Source organism: Gymnoscopelus microlampas (genome assembly GCF_963454915.1).
Source record: "Gymnoscopelus microlampas genome assembly, chromosome: 2".
Lineage (NCBI taxonomy): Eukaryota > Metazoa > Chordata > Actinopteri > Myctophiformes > Myctophidae > Gymnoscopelus > Gymnoscopelus microlampas.
Window position 1 is genome coordinate 56,392,301 of NC_139939.1, and position 24,465 is coordinate 56,416,765.

General features: G+C 41.5%; 1 protein-coding gene across 1 annotated transcript in view; it reads left to right on the plus strand.

Moving 5' to 3' along the window:
• Positions 1 to 1,250: 1,250 nt before the first annotated feature.
• LOC311055964 (uncharacterized protein) overlaps positions 1,251 to 24,465 on the plus strand; it is a gene marked incomplete at both ends in the record, with an annotated part of 31,867 nt that continues 8,652 nt past the window's right edge. The window contains 18 exons of the mRNA XM_084072266.1: positions 1,251 to 1,319; positions 3,336 to 3,548; positions 3,667 to 3,741; positions 3,892 to 4,127; positions 4,937 to 5,156; positions 5,275 to 5,349; positions 5,495 to 5,725; positions 6,545 to 6,757; positions 6,876 to 6,950; positions 7,101 to 7,336; positions 8,009 to 8,084; positions 8,227 to 8,370; positions 8,475 to 8,677; positions 9,121 to 9,230; positions 9,412 to 9,512; positions 9,789 to 9,953; positions 11,533 to 11,669; positions 12,320 to 12,368. Coding sequence (XP_083928392.1) covers positions 1,251 to 1,319; positions 3,336 to 3,548; positions 3,667 to 3,741; positions 3,892 to 4,127; positions 4,937 to 5,156; positions 5,275 to 5,349; positions 5,495 to 5,725; positions 6,545 to 6,757; positions 6,876 to 6,950; positions 7,101 to 7,336; positions 8,009 to 8,084; positions 8,227 to 8,370; positions 8,475 to 8,677; positions 9,121 to 9,230; positions 9,412 to 9,512; positions 9,789 to 9,953; positions 11,533 to 11,669; positions 12,320 to 12,368 — 2,628 coding nt within the window. The remainder of the gene's footprint in view (positions 1,320 to 3,335; positions 3,549 to 3,666; positions 3,742 to 3,891; positions 4,128 to 4,936; positions 5,157 to 5,274; positions 5,350 to 5,494; positions 5,726 to 6,544; positions 6,758 to 6,875; positions 6,951 to 7,100; positions 7,337 to 8,008; positions 8,085 to 8,226; positions 8,371 to 8,474; positions 8,678 to 9,120; positions 9,231 to 9,411; positions 9,513 to 9,788; positions 9,954 to 11,532; positions 11,670 to 12,319; positions 12,369 to 24,465) is intronic.

Here is a 24,465-nt window from a genome sequence, read left to right on the forward strand (position 1 = left end):
AAATCGTCTCACTACACGTCACGAGGCATTGTGTGAGCTTGTAGATCGGCAGAGATTGATGAGTGATAGAAAAGGACGGGGCCAATTACAGACCCCTTGCACACCCATCTAAGTATACAGGGTTTAAGTCATTGAACCCCTATGTACTTATCACACAATGAATAAAGAAAACGACTTCCATTTTCACTTTAAAAATGATGAAACATTTTCTTTTTGACAATTTGCACCTATAATGACGTGCCCAAAATAGGGACACCAGGTTGAAAGTGGTTCAAACACTCATCACTAATAAAGAGTGAAGCTGGTTTCACAGAGCGTGCTTTGCACTCAAAGGCTACATGCCAATGTCTGGATAAGTCTCTGCCAACTTGTGTAGTGATGGACGGCGACCAGGCGTGCGTTTCCAAACCTGACATTTCTTGAAGTTCTGTGCCTTGTAGAATAACAGGTGTATAACCTAGTTTAACCATGCAGTCAAATGGCCATTAGTTCACTCCTGGCCCTTGCAAATGGAAACGGTCATTGTTTTCCTTTTTTTTTTTTAATTATTGTGATTTATTGCATTTATATGCTGTCCATTAGTCAAAGCATCTGTGGACTAGTGACTCAGTAAAATGTAAAATGGAATGTCACAGTTTTAAGTAAACCAATACTAAGAATCTTTGAATGGGATTGTGTGTTAATAGTGATGTTTTGTTTGTTTTTGCATGATCAAAATTTTGATTTGCAAATTCTTATCGGTTAATCAATTCATGTTTTGTGTGTATTTACGATTAGAGGTCGGGTGTTCACTAATAACCTAATGTGGTAAGTTTACGGTAACTTTTGATTGAAAAATAAGGCCCTGCTACAAATAATAACTTCTCTAGCTGTGGTCTTTTGGAGCAGTAAGGATGAAGTCATTAGTAGACACAATTTCGGGTTTTATCGTATTTGTTGGCTGTTCACTTCATCCAATGCCATCTGCAAACTCACAACACCTTGCACCCTAAATTGAACAGTAATTCAAATTTAACCTATCATTTTATAAAGGACGATTTACTTTTTCGGGCAAGTGGGCAAGACCTGTGGGCAAGTAGAAAATGACCTGTACTTGCCCGACGGGCAAGTGCCTCTGAGACCTTAGTGTCAACCCCTGGTCACCAGATTCTCTTGCCTCTTTTGATAAGCTTTTCAAAGCTCATTTTGTCTTTGGTACCTCATACAGGGATCTATTATTATTATTCTTATTATTATCATTATCATACAACATGGATCTGGCCAATGTGTACAACTTCTTGCAAACCGCTGTTTACCAAATTGATGCTGCTACCACGAAGGTGAATCGCAGGGTTAAAGAGATGAGGGCTCGGATGATGCACTGATTCTTTTTGTATACTTTTGAGATGCTGTTGTGTTTTATTTTGAGGGCTCTGATGCTGCACAGATTTTTTGATACCTAGAAGATATTGTATTTTGAGGGCTCTGATGCTGCAGTGATTTTTTGTTTATACTAAAGATGTTGTGTTTCATTTGCACAAGCACTCAGGCAAATGCCAATTCACCGTCCTCACGGTGATCCCCTCATTACACACATAGAGGTCTCGTACAATCCGGGGAAAAATATTAAAAACATTCGGTAATCCGTTCCATAGTTGCAGCCAGTTGAAAATAGTCGAAAATACATCGTAAAAACAAAAAGTACACAGGAGCCGAGATACAGGCTTTTGAAGTCATAACTCAACCAGGAGGTGGATTGGAGTCTAAATCTTCGTAAAATTATATCTCCTGGTGCTGTGAAGGGAAAAAAAATTTGGAAAAAAAATTGAAAAAAAATAAATCTTTTTTTTCTTCATATTTTTGGCCAAAAACGGCCATAACCGTTTTTGGCACACCATGTTAGGATTATGAAAAACGGTCCGGACCGTTTTTGGCACTCAATGTGTTAAATGTGGTCAGCCTGGTTGTTCACATGCCTTTGGCACTTTTTCTGGGTTTCGAAAGCATCTTAATAAAGCACATGAACCTTGTGATGATACAGTATATAGAATCATAAAATATAACCATACTATTATTACATATATAATCATAATAACAACAACTATAATAACAATAATTGATAGGACATTATACCAAATATATTGATGGTGTTGCTTACAATAACAATAAAGGTACCAATAATACAATTGTGTTAATAAATACTTTAAACTATATCTGCTCTGCTTTGTCTCTACTTATTATTCTTTTTACCATGTGGTTGAATCTAGTGAATCTATATGTTTGGTAATGTATTTAGTCAGATGTATTTAACATTTACAATGAATACAGATGTGTGTGTTTTTTTTTTTTGGAATTACTATTCACGATGAGAAGGGTTCTTCACTACTAAAGCTGAACAAAAAGTGAAACTGGAATGCAACCTCTCATTAATACCTAAGCCCATACACATATGAACATAATACACAAAAGTTGTTTGTTTAACTGACAATATTTTTTGCCTTGTACAATCTGGTGTTTTAATTTATTTGACCAACTTATACACTTAACGGTTTGATCCATGCAAGAGTCAAAGCTTGTAATTGAAATTGTTGTCAGACTATAATCTCTGCCTGCTGGAATCTACATGGACATTAGAGCTTATCCAAAACTCCTGCCTGGTGATGACAAGTCTGTCACAATGTAGGCTAAACAATAGTTTTTCATTGTGGTATTGACGCCATTCAGTAACATTGATGTGCCTGATATGCTGGGGAGTATCTATTTTACAATATACAAAATGGTATGGCTTCAACCCAGCTACTAGCCAGGTCAACAAGTATCGTAATGGTTCCAAATGTATTATATGGTGAGACATTCCCAAGTACATTACAAGGTATTTAATATCTCTTATCAGGCTGGGGGAAAATAGGTGCTGAATCTTACACTCACAAAACATGACATCATAATATAAGGAAAACGTGAAATGTCTTCTGAGTATTTACAACTTGTTTGCAAATAGCAGATATGCCATTTACTCTATATACACAGGATATTGTCTCCTCACAATATCTCAGATCAGACCAATTGCTCTGATTTTGCACACAGCCATTGACCATTACCATCTGAACTTAACTGTGAAGCCCGTTTTTCAATTTCATCAAATCTCAGCTTCTTATTAGCGTTTATGTGTAAAACACTGTCGCCATGGTTACGGGGCTGCCCAGCTATGAACTGCCTCCCGGGTTGCCAGATCATGTGCGCATATCCCCCCACGGATGCGTCGACCGGGTATGGTCTAGTGTGTAATAATTAAAAGTAACTTCCCCTACGCTGTCTATGAATTGACCTTCCTTCTCTCCGTGTCTTCCGGGTTGCAGTTGGAGGTTCTTCACCTGCTGTCTCCAGAACAGAAGGCTGAGCTGCTACTGAGGCCTGAGGTTGCAGGCCTGGACAACGGGACCCTCAGCCTGGTCTGCCACAGCTTGATGACCGGTGGTCCTGGGCCCACCCCCACCTCCACCCCCGGATACACATACACCTCACATAACCCCTACTCACCACCATCACCACCACAGAATAGCTTCAGAGAGGTTGCATAGCTTTGAATATTATACATTTCTTTCATCCAATTAAACTTTTACCAGATTGTTGATGGTAATCTTCATAACCTTCAACAATGTTATTTTGTTCTTTTTGAAACACTTGCAGGTGGTGAATGGGTTGATGGGAGCTTTCAGACCTGTTGGGAGCCTCGTCAGTGAGTTTGTGTCTCTCACACGTGAGGTACATACAGCGTACATACATATACTACAGTATATGCATATATGAGAAGCCAATTACTTGTTTTTATATGACTAGTTTATTATGATTATGCATATTACATCTGCTAACCTGACATGACCCTGACATTCCTATCTATCTGTTGCTCTCCAGAGAAATGTATCCGAGATCGGAAGCATGACTCTGACCCAGACCCTGCTGAACTGGACCCTAGCTGAGCTGGCTGGCATGTACACGCCACATAATACGTCCATAGCCCAACCAATGGAAGAGTTTGATGTGACAAATGTGGAGGATTGGTTCAACCATGTTGTAACGCCACTATTACAGAGATTCTTACCCCATGGGCAACTCCCTGACCAAATCAAGTATGCCTTCCACCAAGTGTTGTAAGTACAATTCATATTCTTTCATACAGTGAGTAGATGCATGTACAGTCCAGCGTCCATGTCTTTCCAATTATGTTGTGCAGGCTAGTCTTGACCAAAGTCCCAGATTTTCCTGGATGAGCCGAACTAGTTTAATTAAGAGTGCCGGTGGTGTTAGTGGACTTCTGTTTGTTCTATTTGATGCCTCTTTGTTATGCATCTTTTGGGAGGCCAAATACAGGCTTATATTTTTGTAACTGTCATTATTCGACTGTTCTCTTGGGATAAAAAAACTAAAACAAAAACAAAACAAAACAATTAAACCTCAACGGTATAGTTTGAATTACCGGCTTGCTCCTCCGGACGCGAAACGTAACGTCTGGGGGGTGACAGATCATTTTTTACACCCACCCTTTGTTATTGTGGTCCAAGTGAAGACGATGATTACTTTTAATTGAAAGTCATCCTACTATAATTCTAGTAACCTCTGTCTGTAGTGGGAGTAGGTGAAGCTACCCGGTTCTCCTCAGTGGCTGGTCCAATTGCTCTGATTTTGCACACAGCCATTGACCATTACCATCTGAACTTAACTGTGAAGCCCGTTTTTCAATTTCATCAAATCTCAGCTTCTTATTAGCGTGTATATGTGTAAAACACTGTCGCCATGGTTACGGGGCTGCCCAGCTATGAACTGCCTCCCGGGTTGCCAGATCATGTGCGCATATCCCCCCACGGATGCGTCGACCGGGTATGGTCTGGTGTGTAATAATTGAAAGTAACTTCCCCTACACTGTCTATGAATTGACCTTCCTTCTCTCCGTGTCTTCCAGGTTGCAGTTGGAGGTTCTTCACCTGCTGTCTCCAGAACAGAAGGCTGAGCTGCTACTGAGGCTTGAGGTTGCAGGCCTGGACAACGGGACCCTCAGCCTGGTCTTCCACAGCTTGATGACCGGTGGTCCTGGCCCCACCCCCACCTCCACCCCCGGATACACATACACCTCACATAACCCCTACTCACCACCATCACCACCACAGAATAGCTTCAGAGAGGTTGCATAGCTTTGAATATTATACATTTCTTTCATCCAATTAAACTTTTACCAGATTGTTGATGGTAATCTTCATAACCTTAAACAATATTATTTTGTTCTTTTTGAAACACTTGCAGGTGGTGAATGGGTTGATGGGAGCTTTCAGACCTGTTGGGAGCCTCGTCAGTGAGTTTGTGTCTCTCACACGTGAGGTACATACAGCGTACATACATATACTATATGCATATATGAGAAGCCAATTACTTGTTTTTATATGACTAGTTTATTATGATTATGCATATTACATCTGCTAACCTGACATGACCCTGACATTCCTATCTATCTGTTGCTCTCCAGAGAAATGTATCCGAGATCGGAAGCATGACTCTGACCCAGACCCTGCTGAACTGGACCCTAGCTGAGCTGGCTGGCATGTACACGCCACATAATACGTCCATAGCCCAACCAATGGAAGAGTTTGATGTGACAAATGTGGAGGATTGGTTCAACCATGTTGTAACGCCACTATTACAGAGATTCTTACCCCATGGGCAACTCCCTGACCAAATCAAGTATGCCTTCCACCAAGTGTTGTAAGTACAATTCATATTCTTTCATACAGTGAGTAGATGCATGTACAGTCCAGCGTCCATGTCTTTCCAATTATGTTGTGCAGGCTAGTCTTGACCAAAGTCCCAGATTTTCCTGGATGAGCCGAACTAGTTTAATTAAGAGTGCCGGTGGTGTTAGTGGACTTCTGTTTGTTCTATTTGATGCCTCTTTGTTATGCATCTTTTGGGAGGCCAAATACAGGCTTATATTTTTGTAACTGTCATTATTCGACTGTTCTCTTGGGATAAAACAACAAAAAAAACAACAAAACAAAACAATTAAACCTCAACGGTATAGTTTGAATTACCGGCTTGCTCCTCCGGACGCAAAACGTAACGTCTGGGGGGTGACAGATCATTTTTTACACCCACCCTTTGTTATTGTGGTCCAAGTGAAGACGATGATTACTTTTAATTGAAAGTCATCCTACTATAATTCTAGTAACCTCTGTCTGTAGTGGGAGTAGGTGAAGCTACCCGGTTCTCCTCAGTGGCTGGACCAATTGCTCTGATTTTGCACACAGCCATTGACCATTACCATCTGAACTTAACTGTGAAGCCCGTTTTTCAATTTCATCAAATCTCAGCTTCTTATTAGCGTTTATGTGTAAAACACTGTCGCCATGGTTACGGGGCTGCCCAGCTATGAACTGCCTCCCGGGTTGCCAGATCATGTGCGCATATCCCCCCACGGATGCGTCGACTGGGTATGGTCTGGTGTGTAATAATTGAAAGTAACTTCCCCTACGCTGTCTATGAATTGACCTTCCTTCTCTCCGTGTCTTCCGGGTTGCAGTTGGAGGTTCTTCACCTGCTGTCTCCAGAACAGAAGGCTGAGCTGCTACTGAGGCCTGAGGTTGCAGGCCTGGACAACGGGACCCTCAGCCTGGTCTTCCACAGCTTGATGACCGGTGGTCCTGGGCCCACCCCCACCTCCACCCCCGGATACACATACACCTCACATAACCCCTACTCACCACCATCACCACCACAGAATAGCTTCAGAGAGGTTGCATAGCTTTGAATATTATACATTTCTTTCATCCAATTAAACCTTTACCAGATTGTTGATGGTAATCTTCAGAACCTTAAACAATATTATTTTGTTCTTTTTGAAACACTTGCAGGTGGTGAATGGGTTGATGGGAGCTTTCAGACCTGTTGGGAGCCTCGTCAGTGAGTTTGTGTCTCTCACACGTGAGGTACATACAGCGTACATACATATACTACAGTATATGCATATATGAGAAGCCAATTACTTGTTTTTATATGACTAGTTTATTATGATTATGCATATTACATCTGCTAACCTGACATGACCCTGACATTCCTATCTATCTGTTGCTCTCCAGAGAAATGTATCCGAGATCGGAAGCATGAATCTGACCCAGACCCTGCTGAACTGGACCCTAGCTGAGCTGGCTGGCATGTACACGCCACATAATACGTCCATAGCCCAACCAATGGAAGAGTTTGATGTGACAAATGTGGAGGATTGGTTCAACCATGTTGTAACGCCACTATTACAGAGATTCTTACCCCATGGGCAACTCCCTGACCAAATCAAGTATGCCTTCCACCAAGTGTTGTAAGTACAATTCATATTCTTTCATACAGTGAGTAGATGCATGTACAGTCAGGCGTCCATGTCTTTCCAATTATGTTGTGCAGGCTAGTCTTGACCAAAGTCCCAGATTTTCCTGGATGAGCCGAACTAGTTTAATTAAGAGTGCCGGTGGTGTTAGTGGACTTCTGTTTCCTTTCACATTCAACACAACATAACACATAATAATGGAAATCAACAAAAGGGCAACGTTTATTTATGGATTAACTCAAAACGTTTCTTTGAATATTACATGCGAGATAGCACATATTGAGTGAGTAATAACTGGAATTGTTGATTGTAACCTTAAACAAGTGACCCAAGCAAGGCAGGACACAAAGATTACAAAAGGAAAGACAAACACAAGCCCTTTACTAAGATGTGAACACAGGGTAGGTGGCTGAACAAAGTACAAATTATTAAAGGGAACTTAAATTCAAACTGACACAAGGAATTTGTCCCTTTGTGATAGTGAACCTAACAAGACAAAGGTCAACAATGTCCTGCTTTTGGAGTGATAACAAAGGTCAGCCTGTGGTTACCCTCTGGTGGCCATCCAGAAATATTGCAGGTTATGTCCTTTGTAAGTCCCTTGTTTTGGCCACTGTCCATTATCTATGAATATGATGCTGATTATTGTGCTTGCTTGTTGAACAGCTATTTGGACATGGGCAATGACACCACTGAGGTCCAGGACACTTGCAGCATCACCCTTGAAGAAAGATCATGTGGCGTGAGAAGGCTTTATTAATTGTTTCTGAATTTCTTTAATTTAAATGCATTACACAAAGGATTCCAGATTCTATTCTAGATGTCGTCGGATAGGAAAGTCATGCCTGTACATCCATTATCCTTCTCCCCATCTCTTCTACCAGCTTACCAACGCAGTGGAAAATGTGGCCCGTTTCATGCACTGTGCTGCCCGTAGCAACCTCACTATGTCAGAGGCGATGATACTGAGAATGATCACAGAGCTGACCGGAAGGCTCACCCTACTGGTCAATGAGTTCGCCACAGGGGTAAGCCTTGGGCGGTCACTGGTGGTTGATTTCTGCTCATAAGTTCCCTTTCAGAGCCAAAAATATAATATTTTACAACTCTACTTTTTCCCCCCTCGTTTTAGAACTTCAGTGAGCTTGCGTCCCACTTCAGAGATGTGTTTGCTCAGGTGGAGTCTCCATCCCTGACCCAGGAGAACCTGGAGGACCCAGACTTCATCAGGATGTGGTTCCAGATCAAACTGCTGCCTCTGCTGCCTACAGTTCCCATAAGCCTCCTCGACTGCCTCAGCTTTAAGAACTTCACCTGTCCTGTTTACCAAGCCCTGTGAGTTGTCCCGTTTATAAAGGGAATGCTATCTTCTCTAGAACATAACTGTTTCCCAAACATTTTCAGCTTGAGACCTGAAAGATACATTTGGTGACTTCCTGGGACCTAAACTTTTAAGAAAAATCATTATGAATTATAAAGTATGCATATTTAAAAAATGTATTTCTTAAAAGCTTCTGAAAATCTTTTGTATTCCTTTTCCTTTTCTTTAATTTCTGAAAATCTGTTGATTTTTTTTTTTTAAAGATTGTGGGACTTTGTTTATTTTTGAAAAAACAAAAAACAAGCAGGATATTTACTTTACCTTACTTTAATTCATAAAACCTGGTCTGTGACCCAAAAATGGGTCAAGAGCAAGACCCTTTTGGAAAACACTTATAGTCGAAATACACAAAATGGTCCCGGAATAATGATACATTTCTTTGCATTGCTGGGTCCAGAGTAAAAGATCTGAGTCATCATATGCGTCTCATGGATCCTGATCACAACCACAGCCCAGTGATGTACGAACACTTCATCCATTCCTTCTTGCTACATCACAACACGTCCGGTAAGTGAACCAAGTAGCCATAGCTAGAGACAAGCTCAGAGGACCATTTGTCTGCAGATGTACAGGAATTTCTGTTGCTTTCAGAGTACATTTTTGAGTAAAACATTACTCTATTCTAATACTATACTATTATAGCCTACACTGACTTGTGTATTTATCTTCAGTGTGTCTCCTCATCCAGCCATAGTGCAGAATGGCTGGAGGAGAACTTTGGAGTTTGGATTCTTCTCCATGTTCGCCCCCATCACAGACTTCTATGACCTCAACCGTGACTTCTCTGGAGTGAGTGTGGATAATCTGAACATTTTTACTGAACACATTGATTTGATTGTTTGTACTTGACACTACAATTTCAGTAACTTAATAACCTTTCAACCTGCCGTATATTTTGGGCATGTCATCACAGGATTGCAAGATTTTCAAAAACGTAATAGCTGATTTGCGAGTGTGACATTATAATTCGATTACGTATAAAATAGGGCTTCAGTGGTTAAATATCATATCCTGCCCTCTCCTATTATGTCCTGTCTGTCTCTCTCTTGTCTTAAACGTGTCCAGATGGAGGTTCTACACCTCCTTACTCCGAAGCAGACTGCAGAGATGCTGCTGGTGCCTACTCCTCCAGAGAAAGACGTCATCATCCATGCAGTGTTTGACCATCTGACACAGTCTCAAGGAGACTTTCCTGAGTTCTTGCACCACCTGGTTCTGCTCGCTAGAGAGGTAACCTCATCTGTAGAGCGTCTTATGACAGCTTAAAAAACGTACAGCAAAAGATAATAGTAATTATAATAATAATTATTATTATTATAATGCATGGACTTTTATTTTATTTCTTAGGTTAAGCCACCCTGTGATGTCTACCAAGTCATGTGAGTGTGTTGTGATGATGTTAAAGGGGCTACACCATGAATGTAAAAAATATATATTATACATAAATATTGCCCCCTAATACGTATAAAACAGGTTGTAAGCCTATAAAAACATCCAGATATTTTTTCTCACAATCTGACTGTCTGTCATTCCAAGCTTTTTCAGCTGCAATACCAAAACGTCCTTTTGGACAGAGGGGTGCTACTGAGCAATTCTGTCTGTCAATTAATATGTTTATTGTGCCAGTGTGGAACGTCTGTATGAGGCCATACCATATGTACTACCAGAGATAGAACCAGCCGTCTGGGCCAGCATAGAAGACCTGAGACATTCTGCACCAGAGGGTTAGCTATACTCACACACACACACTTGCACGCACGCATATGCACAAATGCCTCCCATCATGTACACAAGAGCCAGGACATTTAACTTTGTTCACTCTAGTCTACTACTCAAGAGAATACTTTATTGAAATGATTGCCTTTTTATAAAAAAAATCTGTGTTGATTTGGACAGGTTGTTTGACAGCCAATTTCATGGTGAGATTTCTTTTATACTCTCTACTACTACTGCTATTGCTTATATGGCTCTCATTTGAAATCCTTTGATTTGATGATCTTTATAAATTGTCCAACCTGTCATCCACAGTGCCCAGTGACCCCCAACAACCCAGTGGTCAACAAGTGGTATTTTCTTGTGCGCCTGGCGTATTTCATCCAATTAAATGATAACTTCATGAAGACATTTGGAAAGTCTGTTTCCAATGTATTTTGCATTGTATTCTTGCATGTGAGGCTGTTGTCCTTTTACCATAATATTAAATATTGTCTGACCACATTACCACCAAGATAAAAGTCTTGTAAATGTATTGCATGAATGAACAGGTATCGCAAATAAAGTGATTCCAGTTGCATTTCTGATCTGGTGTCCCGTCTAATATGTCTCTATCCACTAATATGTCTCTATCCACAACGTCAGGCCTATGTCAGTGAGTCGTTCATCCCAGAAGATAAAGTCCAGGAGCTGGGGCCTGCGTCACGCAACGCCACTACTGATGACATCAGCATGTGGAACATCACACAGATTGACACACTGTGTTCTTTAATGGACTCTTCAGATGGGGAGTGGGATTCAGCTCTGGTAAGTATACAAATGATCTTTGATTGATTGATGGTGTTATTGACAAAAATACATGGGGGCGACAGTGGCTCAGGAGGTAGAGCGTCTGTCTGTTTGTCTGTCTGTCTGTCTGTCTGTCTGTCTGTTTGTCTGTCTGTCTGGCTGGCTGGCTGGCTGGCAGGCAGTGTAATCAATGTAAAAGTGAGAAAACATAATGCGTTGTGATTATATTTACACGTTTTTGCATGTGTGTTCGTAAATGTGTGCAGTACATGTATATGGCACTAACACATTTTTTGTCACCATCAAGGCCAAGGCCATCATATCCAAGTATCTGACTAAGGCGGGCAACAGTCTTGGCAGTGCAGAGCTCAGTTGTGTCAAGGGACCCAACCTGTGTTCCCTGGATACCAGTGTCCTACAGACCATCTCAGAGGACACCCTCAGGTGAGGGGTGTTGGGGAGGGAGCCAGTAGTATCGTAAATCATGTTTACTTTAGTATTTCTTCACTACTTGCACACACTTGAACATCGACATTAATCCAAAAAACTATTATTATAAAAAATAAATTGGGAATATTTTGGGCTTTATTGACAGTGTATAGTAGAGCGAGACAGGAAACAGGGAGAGAGAGATGGGGAATGACATGCAGCAAAGGTTGTCGGGACCGGGATTCAAACAGAGCGACACTCTGTCAGACTGTATTAGAGCCTATATATGGTATGCGCCTGGACTGCTAGGCCAACGGGCGCCCCACCCAAAACTATTTTTAACCTAATTAACCCTGGCATCCGTATTTTGGGCTGGCAAAAATAAGAATCAATTATTATGTTATAGAAATAAAAGTCCTAATAATAATAATTCACGCATTTTCACAAATAAAAAAGAAAGTTGTAAAATTAGCATACATTTCTACAAGCAACATCGTACAACAAATTATAAAAGAGTGATGTGTGTGATTCCATGACATATTAGCCAAAAGGTAAATAAGATATGTAAGGGACTGAATTTTAGAGACTGAATAAATTACATTTGTGGTTGAAAATGTGGTAGCACTCTTTTGAGATGTGTGCTGTGTGTCTCCTGGTGTTTCCAGTAATTCCAGTTTGCTGGTAGTGTCCAGCTGTACGCTGGAGAAGAAGAAAGTGCTCTTTAACATCGCAGAAAAAGCCTTCTCTGGACTCAGCCGCACTACAGCTATCAGCACTACCAGCTTCCAGAATACAGAACCATTTTTGGGCAAGCAAGCATTCATTCACATGTACATGCGTACAAACACATACTGTATATTGCAGTGGTTCTCAAACATTTCCATGTCAAGGACCCCAAGTTCATACACAACTGTCTGTACTGTACTGTATACCAGTGGTAATAGCCTAACTCAAACATCCTCACAATGTCTCAAATTTCTCACGCACGCACGCACGCACGCACGCACACACGCACACACGCACACACACACACACACACACACACACACACTTCAGAGATGGATAAATTCAGTATTTTCTTTATGACCTGTAGGTGGTGCATCCCTTTCCTATGTGAGAAGTGCCGCTGCCTCCAATGTCAACATGGACCTGGATACCTTTGTCAATCTGGACCCGAGTGTTGTACAGGTTAGTGGCGTGTGCGTGCGTACGTGAGTGCGTCCTTGTGGTTGTACATCTGGGAAAGGCAAGTGGTTAATGTATGTTTTTATAATATAATAATTTATATCTACAATAACTAGTAACTAAAGTTTTCAAATAATTGTAGTGGAGTAACAGTACAATATTTGCCTCTGAGATGTAAGTAAAAGTATAGACAATTGGAAATACTCCAGTAAAGTAAAAGTACCTTCTAATTGTACTTAAGTACAGTACTTTAGTAAATGTACTTAGTTACTTTACACCACTGGATATTTCCTACCCATGTAATCCTTCCCCTAGTCCATGACGATGACTGGTCCATCGGCGTCTGCGGTTCTGGATGTGATTGGAGAGCTGAGAGTGTCGATTCTGACGGATGAACAGTTGAGGGACAGTGATGTCATTGGGAAGTGGTTCTCTGGACGTTTGAGAGGGTTCCTGTCGTCTGCATCAGGAGAGTTTCTATACTGCCTCAGCAGCAGGAACCTCAGCTGTAACACATACCAGCAAGTGTAAGTATTGAGCTGGAGACTTCTTCCATCTGTATACCCTTTGACTGAATTTTCCCACCTGGGGCTATCATCTTTATGTGGATGTATTCTAAAGGGTTGCCATCGTAAACTGGGATTTCCTTAGAGGGAAGTGAGGTCAATTTTAGCTGTACAACCAGTAAATCAGCAATCTCATTTTGCCTCTGTATTACAGTCAAGAATTTGTCGTCATTGTCTGACACTGTAATTCCAGTTCCTGTCCCAATTGCTTGCTGTTGGGTATGAGTTGCTGTGATTTCTGGTGGCCTTAGGCCTGGGTTTGATGGTCCTTGTAATTTTATTTTTTGTCTGGCTCCAAGTGAATTAATTGGAAATGAGTCCATATTGATGTTTGGGGTTTTAGTATTTTCCAGATACTCATTCATGGCATCATCCTGTGATTTTGGCTGTAACATTTGTGGTTGTGATTTAAGCAGTGATGGTGCTGGTGGTTGTGAAATGGAGTCAAGATCCGCCAGGATTTTTAATCTAGCATCGGATTCAGCCAGGCATATGTCCAGTTCCATTTGTTCCAGTCTGGCTGGCTTGCATTTTAGCCTGCTCCATTTCCAGAGCCTGCTTTGCCTTTAAAGTCGATGCCCTTATAAGGAGCACAGCCTTCTCAGCCTCAGCCTTGAGTCGGGCTGCGGTAACTGATGAAGTGGTTGATTTGGTTGATTTCGCTTTTGAGTGTTTTGAAATATTGGAGATACTGTCCTGGGGCTGCACAGTCAACTGGTTTTGTTCATTTTTCCATATTTCCGCTTCCTTTAGGAATTCAATAAACACGACGCTTTTGGCTCATACCATTGCGTTCTATCCTATCCTTGTCCTTTATTGCGCACGCACGCACACACGCACACACGCACACTTCAGAGATGGATAAATTCAGTATTTTCTTTATGACCTGTAGGTGGTGCATCCCTTTCCTATGTGAGAAGTGCCGCTGGCTCCAATGTCAACATGGACCTGGATACCTTTGTCAATCTGGACCCGAGTGTGTACAGGTTAGTGGCGTGTGCGTGCGTACGTGCGTCCTTGTGGTTGTGAAAGGCAAGTGGTTAATGTATGTTTTTATAATATAATAATGTATATCTACAATAACTAGTAACTAAAGTTTTCAAATAATTGTAGTGGAGTAACAGTACAATATTTGCCTCTGAGATGTAAGTAAAAGTATAGACAATTGGAAATACTCCAGTAAAGTAAATGTACCTTCTAATTGTACTTAAGTACAGTACTTTAGTAAATGTACTTAGTTACTTTACACCACTGGATATTTCATACCAGTGTATTGAAGGACATTTCTTTCTCTTCCACAGGGAAGTCATGTGGCTCTGCTGGGGAAATCTCCAACGGTCAGTTTGTGTACACTGGATTACAAAGTTTGGAGACTCTGCTACAGGTGTCTGTGATGAAGGGTAAGAACATTATAAATATATATAAGAACTGGGGTTGGGACTCGATGAAAAACATTTATCAAATTAATTAGAGGCTTTGTAATGAATTAATCACAATTAATCACATTTTAATCGCATATCAATATTTTACTTGAGAACAGGGAAAGGCAATTTTTTCATACGTCTTTTAAGTACATGTAAAATAATAAAAGCTTAAAAATACTAAAAAGAAGGAAAAACGTTGCGACGCTGAGGAGCGTGTACAGAAGCAGCCTTCCCCCTCCATTGGCGCTCCCATATAATGGGAATTCAATACCCATATAACAATGAATTCAATACCCATATAACAATGAATTCAATACCCATATAACAATGAATTCAATACCTTTTTATAGAATGTCATATCAGAAGACCGAGCCTCGCAGTGTAAAGAATAGTTCTACCCTTCCAGTCTTGAAGTCTGTCTTGAAGGGATCCTATCGCCGTGGCCGATAGAGCAAGCTCTGAAGCTCAGATAAATGCCTCCTCTGACTGAAAGGAGCCTTGCCTTTAGGGAAGTGTGTCAATAGGATTTATCTGTTGATACGTCCTAACATTAATCGAGTGTTGATTCCAACTCGTTGGAATCTATAAGCGAATAATATAATAAAGCCCCTCCCTACCGGCGTCTATAAGGTTTATGAGTGCATTTATTTAATGTTGCATATGTTGCACTCTGACTGTACTCTTGCCTTGAAGACGGCCGTGTCTGCAGGGATATGGCTCTTGTCTGGAAGGGTATAACTATCTCTATTCTCTACGCTGCAAGGGTCTATCTTCTGATGTGACAATTCTATAAAAAGCGCAAATGTGAAGCTAGACTTCTGGTCATTAAATTTGTGCAATTATAATGCTCGGAGGAGGTTGGCCCCCAGACGTGCGGCACACAAGCCTACCGAACTACTGGTGCCCACGAACCAGCCCCCAACTATGGGTTAAATAGTACCACTGCCTAGTCTCGGAGGAGGTTGGCCCCCAGACGTGCGGCACGCAAGCCTACCGAACTACTGGTGCCCACGAACCAGCCCCCAACTATGGGTTAAATAGTACCACTGCCTCGTCTCGGAGGAGGTTGGCCCCCAGACGTGCGGCACGCAAGCTTACCGAACTACTGGTGCCCACGAACCAGCCCCCAACTATGGGTTAAATAGTACCACTGCCTCGTCTCGGAGGAGGTTGGCCCCCAGACGTGCGGCACGCAAGCCTACCGAACTACTGGTGCCCACGAACCAGCCCCCAACTATGGGTTAAATAGTACCACTGCCTCGTCTCGGAGGAGGTTGGCCCCCAGACGTGCGGCACGCAAGCCTACCGAACTACTGGTGCCCACGAACCAGCCCCCAACTATGGGTTAAATAGTACCACTGCCTCGTCTCGGAGGAGGTTGGCCCCCAGACGTGCGGCACGCAAGCTTACCGAACTACTGGTGCCCACGAACCAGCCCCCAACTATGGGTTAAATAGTACCACTGCCTCGTCTCGGAGGAGGTTGGCCCCCAGACGTGCGGCACGCAAGCCTACCGAACTACTGGTGCCCACGAACCAGCCCCCAACTATGGGTTAAATAGTACCACTGCCTCGTCTCGGAGGAGGTTGGCCCCCAGACGTGCGGCACGCAAGCTTACCGAACTACTGGTGCCCACGAACCAGCCCCCAACTATGGGTTAAATAGTACCACTGCCTCGTCTCGGAGGAGGTTGGCCCCCAGACGTGCGGCACGCAAGCCTACCGAACTACTGGTGCCCACGAACCAGCCCCCAACTATGGGTTAAATAGTACCACTGCCTCGTCTCGGAGGAGGTTGGCCCCCAGACGTGTGGCACGCAAGCTTACCGAACTACTGGTGCCCACGAACCAGCCCCCAACTATGGGTTAAATAGTACCACTGCCTAGTCTCGGAGGATGTTGGCCCCCAGACGTGCGGCACGCAAGCCTACCGAACTACTGTTGCCCCAGCTCCACTGGTTCCAGACCAGTCTGGAAGCTGTTCCTCTCCAAGGCCTCTGGGGTGTTGGATGCAGCTCTGGATCTTCTTGCCAACACGGTACAAAAACTAGATCTAACCAGACACTGAAATAAACTGAAACTAAACTGCTAAGTGTAATGGCAAAGATAGAATGACCAATCACTGAAACTAATTAAAATGAACAATGATGACTGAGTTAGTACATCTCAGACCTACACATAATTACAGTCTATGTTTATAATTAGTAATTATAAAATGCACCAATGCAAAATAAAAATAAAAAATCAATTATTTCTGGCCAGAAGCTGTTATTTGTCCACATAAAGTCCACCCAGGTTTGGAATGAAAGTTCTCTATTGTAGAGCGAAAAGCCCTGTCCACTATTCTTTACACCAAATGAGCTCACACGTAATGCACATTTAAATGAAATATTGACCCATGTAATCCTTCCCCTAGTCCATGACGATGACTGGTCCATCGGCGTCTGCGGTTCTGGATGTGATTGGAGAGCTGAGAGTGTCGATTCTGACGGATGAACAGTTGAGGGACAGTGATGTCATTGGGAAGTGGTTCTCTGGACGTTTGAGAGGGTTCCTGTCGTCTGCATCAGGAGAGTTTCTATACTGCCTCAGCAGCAGGAACCTCAGCTGTAACACATACCAGCAAGTGTAAGTATTGAGCTGGAGACTTCTTCCATCTGTATACCCTTTGACTGAATTTTCCCACCTGGGGCTATCATCTTTATGTGGATGTATTTCACATTTCATCTCCCATAATGGGGTGTTTGGGTGAAAAGCATAGCTAAGTCACAATGTTTTGAATTTCTTTTCTTTTTTCTTGTGAGTAAAAAGTCATATAATAGTGAAGTTGAATTGAGTCCAAAGTAATGGGTAGTGTGGAAGAGAGCTGAAGAAGCGATAGGTAGGGTGGAACTGATGGAGTCAGGGGTGATTTGTGAGAGAAGGGTTCCAGCTAGAGTGAGAGGGAAGATTTGTACGGCTTGGAAATGGTGGCACTGATGAAAAGACAGGAGGCGGAACTAGAGGTGGCAAAATTGAGGATGCCAATGATTACATTGGAGGATTAGCCCAGGTTAGAAGGTTTTGGGATAATGCAAGAGAGGCGAGGTTTGGATGTTTGTTTGGATATATACGGAGGAGGGATGAGAGGTATATTGGGAGAAGGATGCTGAAGATGGAGCTGCCAGGCAAGAGGAGAAGAGGTAGACCAAAGATGAAGTTTATGAATGCGGAGGGAGACGACATGCAGGTGGCTAGAGTGACCAAGGAAGATGCCGAAAACAGAAGCAGATGGAAACGGATGATGTGGCGCACCCTGATGGGAATTGGCCGAAAAACGAAGAAGTGAAAACAAGTATTTTTCATTGTATTTTGATTTGATCCACTGATTGCAGGAGTTTAGCCATCAGTTCGACAACATGACCTCACATCAGCAGCAAGTGGTCCTGACGGAACTAATAATCCCTTTCCTGTCCCGACCACAGTCAGGTACTGACTAACTGCAATCTATCTATCTATTTTTACAAAATATTAAAATGTTATATATTTTTTACAGGAAAATATATTGACTGTATTTCCAGACACCTTTCAATGCCTTAATGTTTCATTCTGATCTGTCCCCTTCAGACCGAGGCCGTGTGTCCAACAGCAGTGTTTACTGGTATGGTTGGAGAACAACTTTGGTGCATTCTCAGGTCTTGTGTCTGTCAGTGAATTCCTGAATCTAAACCCAGGCTTCTCCCCTGTAAGACTTTAAAGTTGTTACATTACATAACAATGATGAATTATTAACTCCAAGAGATAATTACTTTTTAAATATAAAATAAAGTCCAGTGGTGGTGATCAAGTTTTTCTTGACTTTCTTTCCATCTAGCTGGAGGCTGTAAGGCTCCTGTCTCCAAAGCAGAGTGCAGAACTTGTGGTGTTGCCTCTTCTTCCTGAGAAAGACGTTGTCATCCACGCAGTGTTTGACTATCTGACCGAATCTCCAAAGGAGAGAGGATTGGCTGAGTTTGTGTCCCACCTTGTTATGTTCTCTGGAAAGGTAAAAACTGTGAAGTAATGATAGTAATATAAACTGTAACTATGCACATTTGGTTTGAAATCACAAACTCTTTTTGACATTTTTCAGGGTGAAATTTCCTGCTTGTCGTACAAAATAATGTAAGTTATCTATCAGTATATTTAGTTTTTTGAAGACCAAGTAGAAATAATTCAAATCATTATTTTTGGCCTATGTTAACCCCAACTTGTTGGGTCTCAGTTTCACCAGACTGGACCTGGCCATGTTTACTCTTCCACCGAGTGTAGCATCATCCATCACATACAACAAGCTGACTTTGCTTCATCAAATTCCACCAGGTGAGATCTTCGACTGAGTTAAAAGTGATGTATCACTATGCTGTTATGTTCACATGTTATTGGCAGTGGTTATGTTTTTCCCATTGCATTTCTAAAATCAACAAAACTTTTTCTGTCTATACTTAGGCTGCATCATCTACAGTGGAGAGGTAGGTACCTGAAATGATATTCACATTTTAAAGTCTAATTGACTAAATGTCACCAAATTAAAAACATTTCACTCTTTCTTTCTTTCCCAAGTGCAATGTTACTTCAGCAAATGGTAAGTGTATAGTAGTTTTGATTCATTGTTATGAATTTTATTGTGATTTATTTTCATAATGAATTAATTAATTAATGTTTTCACAGAAACAGACATTTGTGTTGGAATTAACAGGTGAGTGTTCTGAGGCAATGCCTACAATATCTCAAATATATTTAATGAACAAACTTTTCGTTTTGCAACTCAAATGTTTTCCTTTTCGGCTACCAAAGCACTGCACTACAGCTCCTCCTCAACAACGGACAGATGAATGGACGTTTTTGTGACTTTGGCATTGAAGAATACACGTGTGCTTCAGTAAGCCACTTAAGTCTCTCACATTGAACGCAACAGTTATTACTTTTCAATTTTGACTTCATTAAAGGTTTCCTGTTTTTTCTGTTCTGCTTTGTCCATTATCTCCACCCAGGTGTCCATGTTGACAGCACAGGATCTGGCAGCAGTGATGAAGTGTAACCAGCCCCCCAGCTCCACTGGTTCCAGACCAGTCTGGAAGCTGTTCCTCTCTAAGACCTCTGGGGTCGCAGCTCTGGATCTTCTTGCCAACACGGTACAAAAAGTAGCTCTAACCAGACACTGAAAACAACTTTTATGGTGAAGACAGAATGAACAATCTCTAAAAACTAATTAAAAGTAACACATTCTGAAATTATTTAAATTTAAAGCTCATGTTTTTAATAATCTTAAAAAGATTTGCTAATGAAAAAAAATGCTAATAAAAATTCCCTATTCACTGTCAGGCAAACAGTCTATCAAGATTTGAAAGAATATCTCTATTATAGAGCCAGAATCTTTATCTACTATTCCATACACTAAATATCATCACGTAATATTAATGCAAATGTAATAATATTAAATATTGATCCATGTAATCCTTCCCCTAGTCCATGACCATGACTGGTCCATCAGCGTCTGTGGTTCTGGATGTGATTGGAGAGATGAGAGTGGCAATTCTGACTGCTGGATTTCCATAGACATTTCTGTGCACCTTCATTCTTCCTGGGGGATGATTTTGATTTTGATGACTCCGTTGCCTTTTCTCTAGCTTCACCAATAAGCTAAGAATTAAGTATTTCTCATTCTGTGTTTGATTCACCAGTTTGAAGGAGTTTAGCCATCAGTTTGACAACATGACCTCACAGCAGCAGCATTTGGGCCTGAAGGAACTAATCCTCCCTTTCCTCTCCCGACCACAGCCAGGTACTGACTAACTGCAATATCTCAATAACAGTTTGGCTCTCATTTTCAAATGTATTTGCTAAATAAATATATTCCCATTCTATTCTCAATTAGAATGGGATATCTTTACTGGAAAATGTTTTGACTGGTATTTGCAGCCATTTTTCTGTTTGAATGCCTTAATACTTTGTTCTGATCTGTCCCCTACAACAGCAGTGCTTACTGGCTGCAGAACAACTTTGGGCCATTCTCAGCCCTTGTGTCTGTCAGAGAATTCCTGAATCTCAACCCAGGCTTCTCCCCTGTAAGACTTCATCGCTGCCACATAAAAAAAACTCTAAAGAATGATTAGACCAAATAGCAAATAAAATCCAGTGGTGGTGATAATCTTTTCTTGACTGTCTTTCTGTCCAGCTGGAGGCTGCAAGGCTCCTGTCTCCAAAGCAGAGTGCAGAACTTGTGGTGTTGCCTCTTCCTGCTGAGAAAGACGTTGTCATCAACGCAGTGTTTGACTCCGACTGCATCTCCAACTGGATTGGCTGAGTTTGTGTCCCACCTTGTTATGTTCTCTGGAACGGTAAAACACATAAAGTAAAGATAATAGAAAATGTAACCATGCACATTAAGGTTTGAAATGACAACATATTTTTGCCACTTTTCAGGGAAACATTTCCTGCTCATCATACCAAATAATGTAAGTAGATCCATCAATATATAGTATTATGTTTTTTGAAGACAGGTAGATGTGATTTCATTCGTTATTATTGGCTGATGTTAACCCCTGACTTGTTGGGTCTCAGTTTCACCAGACTGGACCAGGCCATGCCTACTCTTCCTCAGAGTGTATAGCATCATCCATCGCATACATGAAGCTAACTTTAGCTCATCACGTTCCACCAGGTGAGATCTTCTATCTACATGACGTAAACATTGCCGTTACATTTACATTTTATTTGTATTGGTTATTTTGCTTTTCCATGGTGTTTTAGAAATGAACAAAATCCTAATATCTGCACTTTTCTTTTCTTAGGCTGCATCATATACAGTGGAGAGGTATTTGCCTTAATTTGTTTTAAACGTTAAGTAGAGTATTAGTTAAATGTCATCAAATTCACAACTATTTCCCCCCTTTCTCCCCCAAGTGCAACTTTATTCCAGCAAGTGGTAAGTGTTGTATACCAGCCCCCAACTATGTCTGCCCTGGCAGTTCTGGCAGGTCAGTCTCCGGTTACAATTTCTACTCAAATGTCCCACTTTCGAACATCCAAAGCATAGTCCTTTTTCCCTGAGAAACTGAACTTTGTCTTCATGTGCCTGTGCATTCATTTTCTGACATTCAGGTAAGGGATGCTTGCCGGTACAGAAAATACATGCGAAATCATATGCACCAAAAGGCATGTTGCTTTTGACAGGTGACTTTTCGGCTTTGCTGTCAGACACTGTTGCCACCGTAGTAGCAAAACTACTCCCCTTGCTCTTAAATCTGCCTGAGGTTGATTCAGCTGCAGTCCTTGGTTTTGAAACCTTCACATTGGCAAGAGGATCATGAATGTCGCCGAAAAGTGGGTCCTGGAGTATTCTCGCTTGCTTTTCCATAAATAGTACCAAGTGGCTCAATCTTGCTCTCCTTTGCGTTTGCTCTAAAATATCACAAGCTGTCGTTCTCCATTTTTCCTTCAATTTATAAGGCAGTTTGGACACAATGAGTTTCAGGTTAGAAGTCAGATCCAGGTCCTCTATATCCTCCAAATCTCTCATTGCGTTACAACAGCCTCTCAGGAAGAGTGCATAAGCATGCAGTGCATCTCCATCCTCTGCCTTAATACTTTTCCAATTTAAAGCTTTTTCCATATAGGCACTTGAGATTTTTATGTTATCTCCTAAATGCTTTTTTAACAGTGTTTTAGCGTGAATGTAGCCTGTGTTGGCATTCATATGAAGACAGCTCCTAACCAATTCTCTGCAGGGTCCAGAGGTGTACTGTTCCAAGTAATATAGCCTATCTTGGTGGCTTCTAGTCTTTTCCTCAATACCATGCTCAAATGCCCTCATCAATGCCTGGTAATCTAAAGGGTTGCCATCGTAAACTGGGATTTCCTTAGAGGGAAGTGAGGTCAATTTTAGCTGTACAACCAGTAAATCAGCAATCTCATTTTGCCTCTGTATTACAGTCAAGAATTTGTCGTCATTGTCTGACACTGTAATTCCAGTTCCTGTCCCAATTGCTTGCTGTTGGGTATGAGTTGCTGTGATTTCTGGTGGCCTTAGGCCTGGGTTTGATGGTCCTTGTAATTTTATTTTTTGTCTGGCTCCAAGTGAATTAATTGGAAATGAGTCCATATTGATGTTTGGGGTTTTAGTATTTTCCAGATACTCATTCATGGCATCATCCTGTGATTTTGGCTGTAACATTTGTGGTTGTGATTTAAGCAGTGATGGTGCTGGTGGTTGTGAAATGGAGTCAAGATCCGCCAGGATTTTTAATCTAGCATCGGATTCAGCCAGGCATATGTCCAGTTCCATTTGTTCCAGTCTGGCTGGCTTGCATTTTAGCCTGCTCCATTTCCAGAGCCTGCTTTGCCTTTAAAGTCGATGCCCTTATAAGGAGCACAGCCTTCTCAGCCTCAGCCTTGAGTCGGGCTGCGGTAACTGATGAAGTGGTTGATTTGGTTGATTTCGCTTTTGAGTGTTTTGAAATATTGGAGATACTGTCCTGGGGCTGCACAGTCAACTGGTTTTGTTCATTTTTCCATATTTCCGCTTCCTTTAGGAATTCAATAAACACGACGCTTTTGGCTCATACCATTGCGTTCTATCCTATCCTTGTCCTTTATTGCGCACGCACGCACGCACACACGCACACACGCACACTTCAGAGATGGATAAATTCAGTATTTTCTTTATGACCTGTAGGTGGTGCATCCCTTTCCTATGTGAGAAGTGCCGCTGGCTCCAATGTCAACATGGACCTGGATACCTTTGTCAATCTGGACCCGAGTGTGTACAGGTTAGTGGCGTGTGCGTGCGTACGTGCGTCCTTGTGGTTGTGAAAGGCAAGTGGTTAATGTATGTTTTTATAATATAATAATGTATATCTACAATAACTAGTAACTAAAGTTTTCAAATAATTGTAGTGGAGTAACAGTACAATATTTGCCTCTGAGATGTAAGTAAAAGTATAGACAATTGGAAATACTCCAGTAAAGTAAATGTACCTTCTAATTGTACTTAAGTACAGTACTTTAGTAAATGTACTTAGTTACTTTACACCACTGGATATTTCATACCAGTGTATTGAAGGACATTTCTTTCTCTTCCACAGGGAAGTCATGTGGCTCTGCTGGGGAAATCTCCAACCGTCAGTTTGTGTACACTGGATTACAAAGTTTGGAGACTCTGCTACAGGTGTCTGTGATGAAGGGTAAGAACATTATAAATATATATAAGAACTAGGGTTGGGACTCGATTAAAAACATTTATCAAATTAATTAGAGGCTTTGTAATGAATTAATCACAATTAATCACATTTTAATCGCATATCAATATTTTACTTGAGAACAGGGAAAGGCAATTTTTTCATACGTCTTTTAAGTACATGTAAAATAATAAAAGCTTAAAAATACTAAAAAGAAGGAAAAACGTTGCGACGCTGAGGAGCGTGTACAGAAGCAGCCTTCCCCCTCCATTGGCGCTCCCATATAATGGGAATTCAATACCCATATAACAATGAATTCAATACCCATATAACAATGAATTCAATACCCATATAACAATGAATTCAATACCTTTTTATAGAATGTCATATCAGAAGACCGAGCCTCGCAGTGTAAAGAATAGTTCTACCCTTCCAGTCTT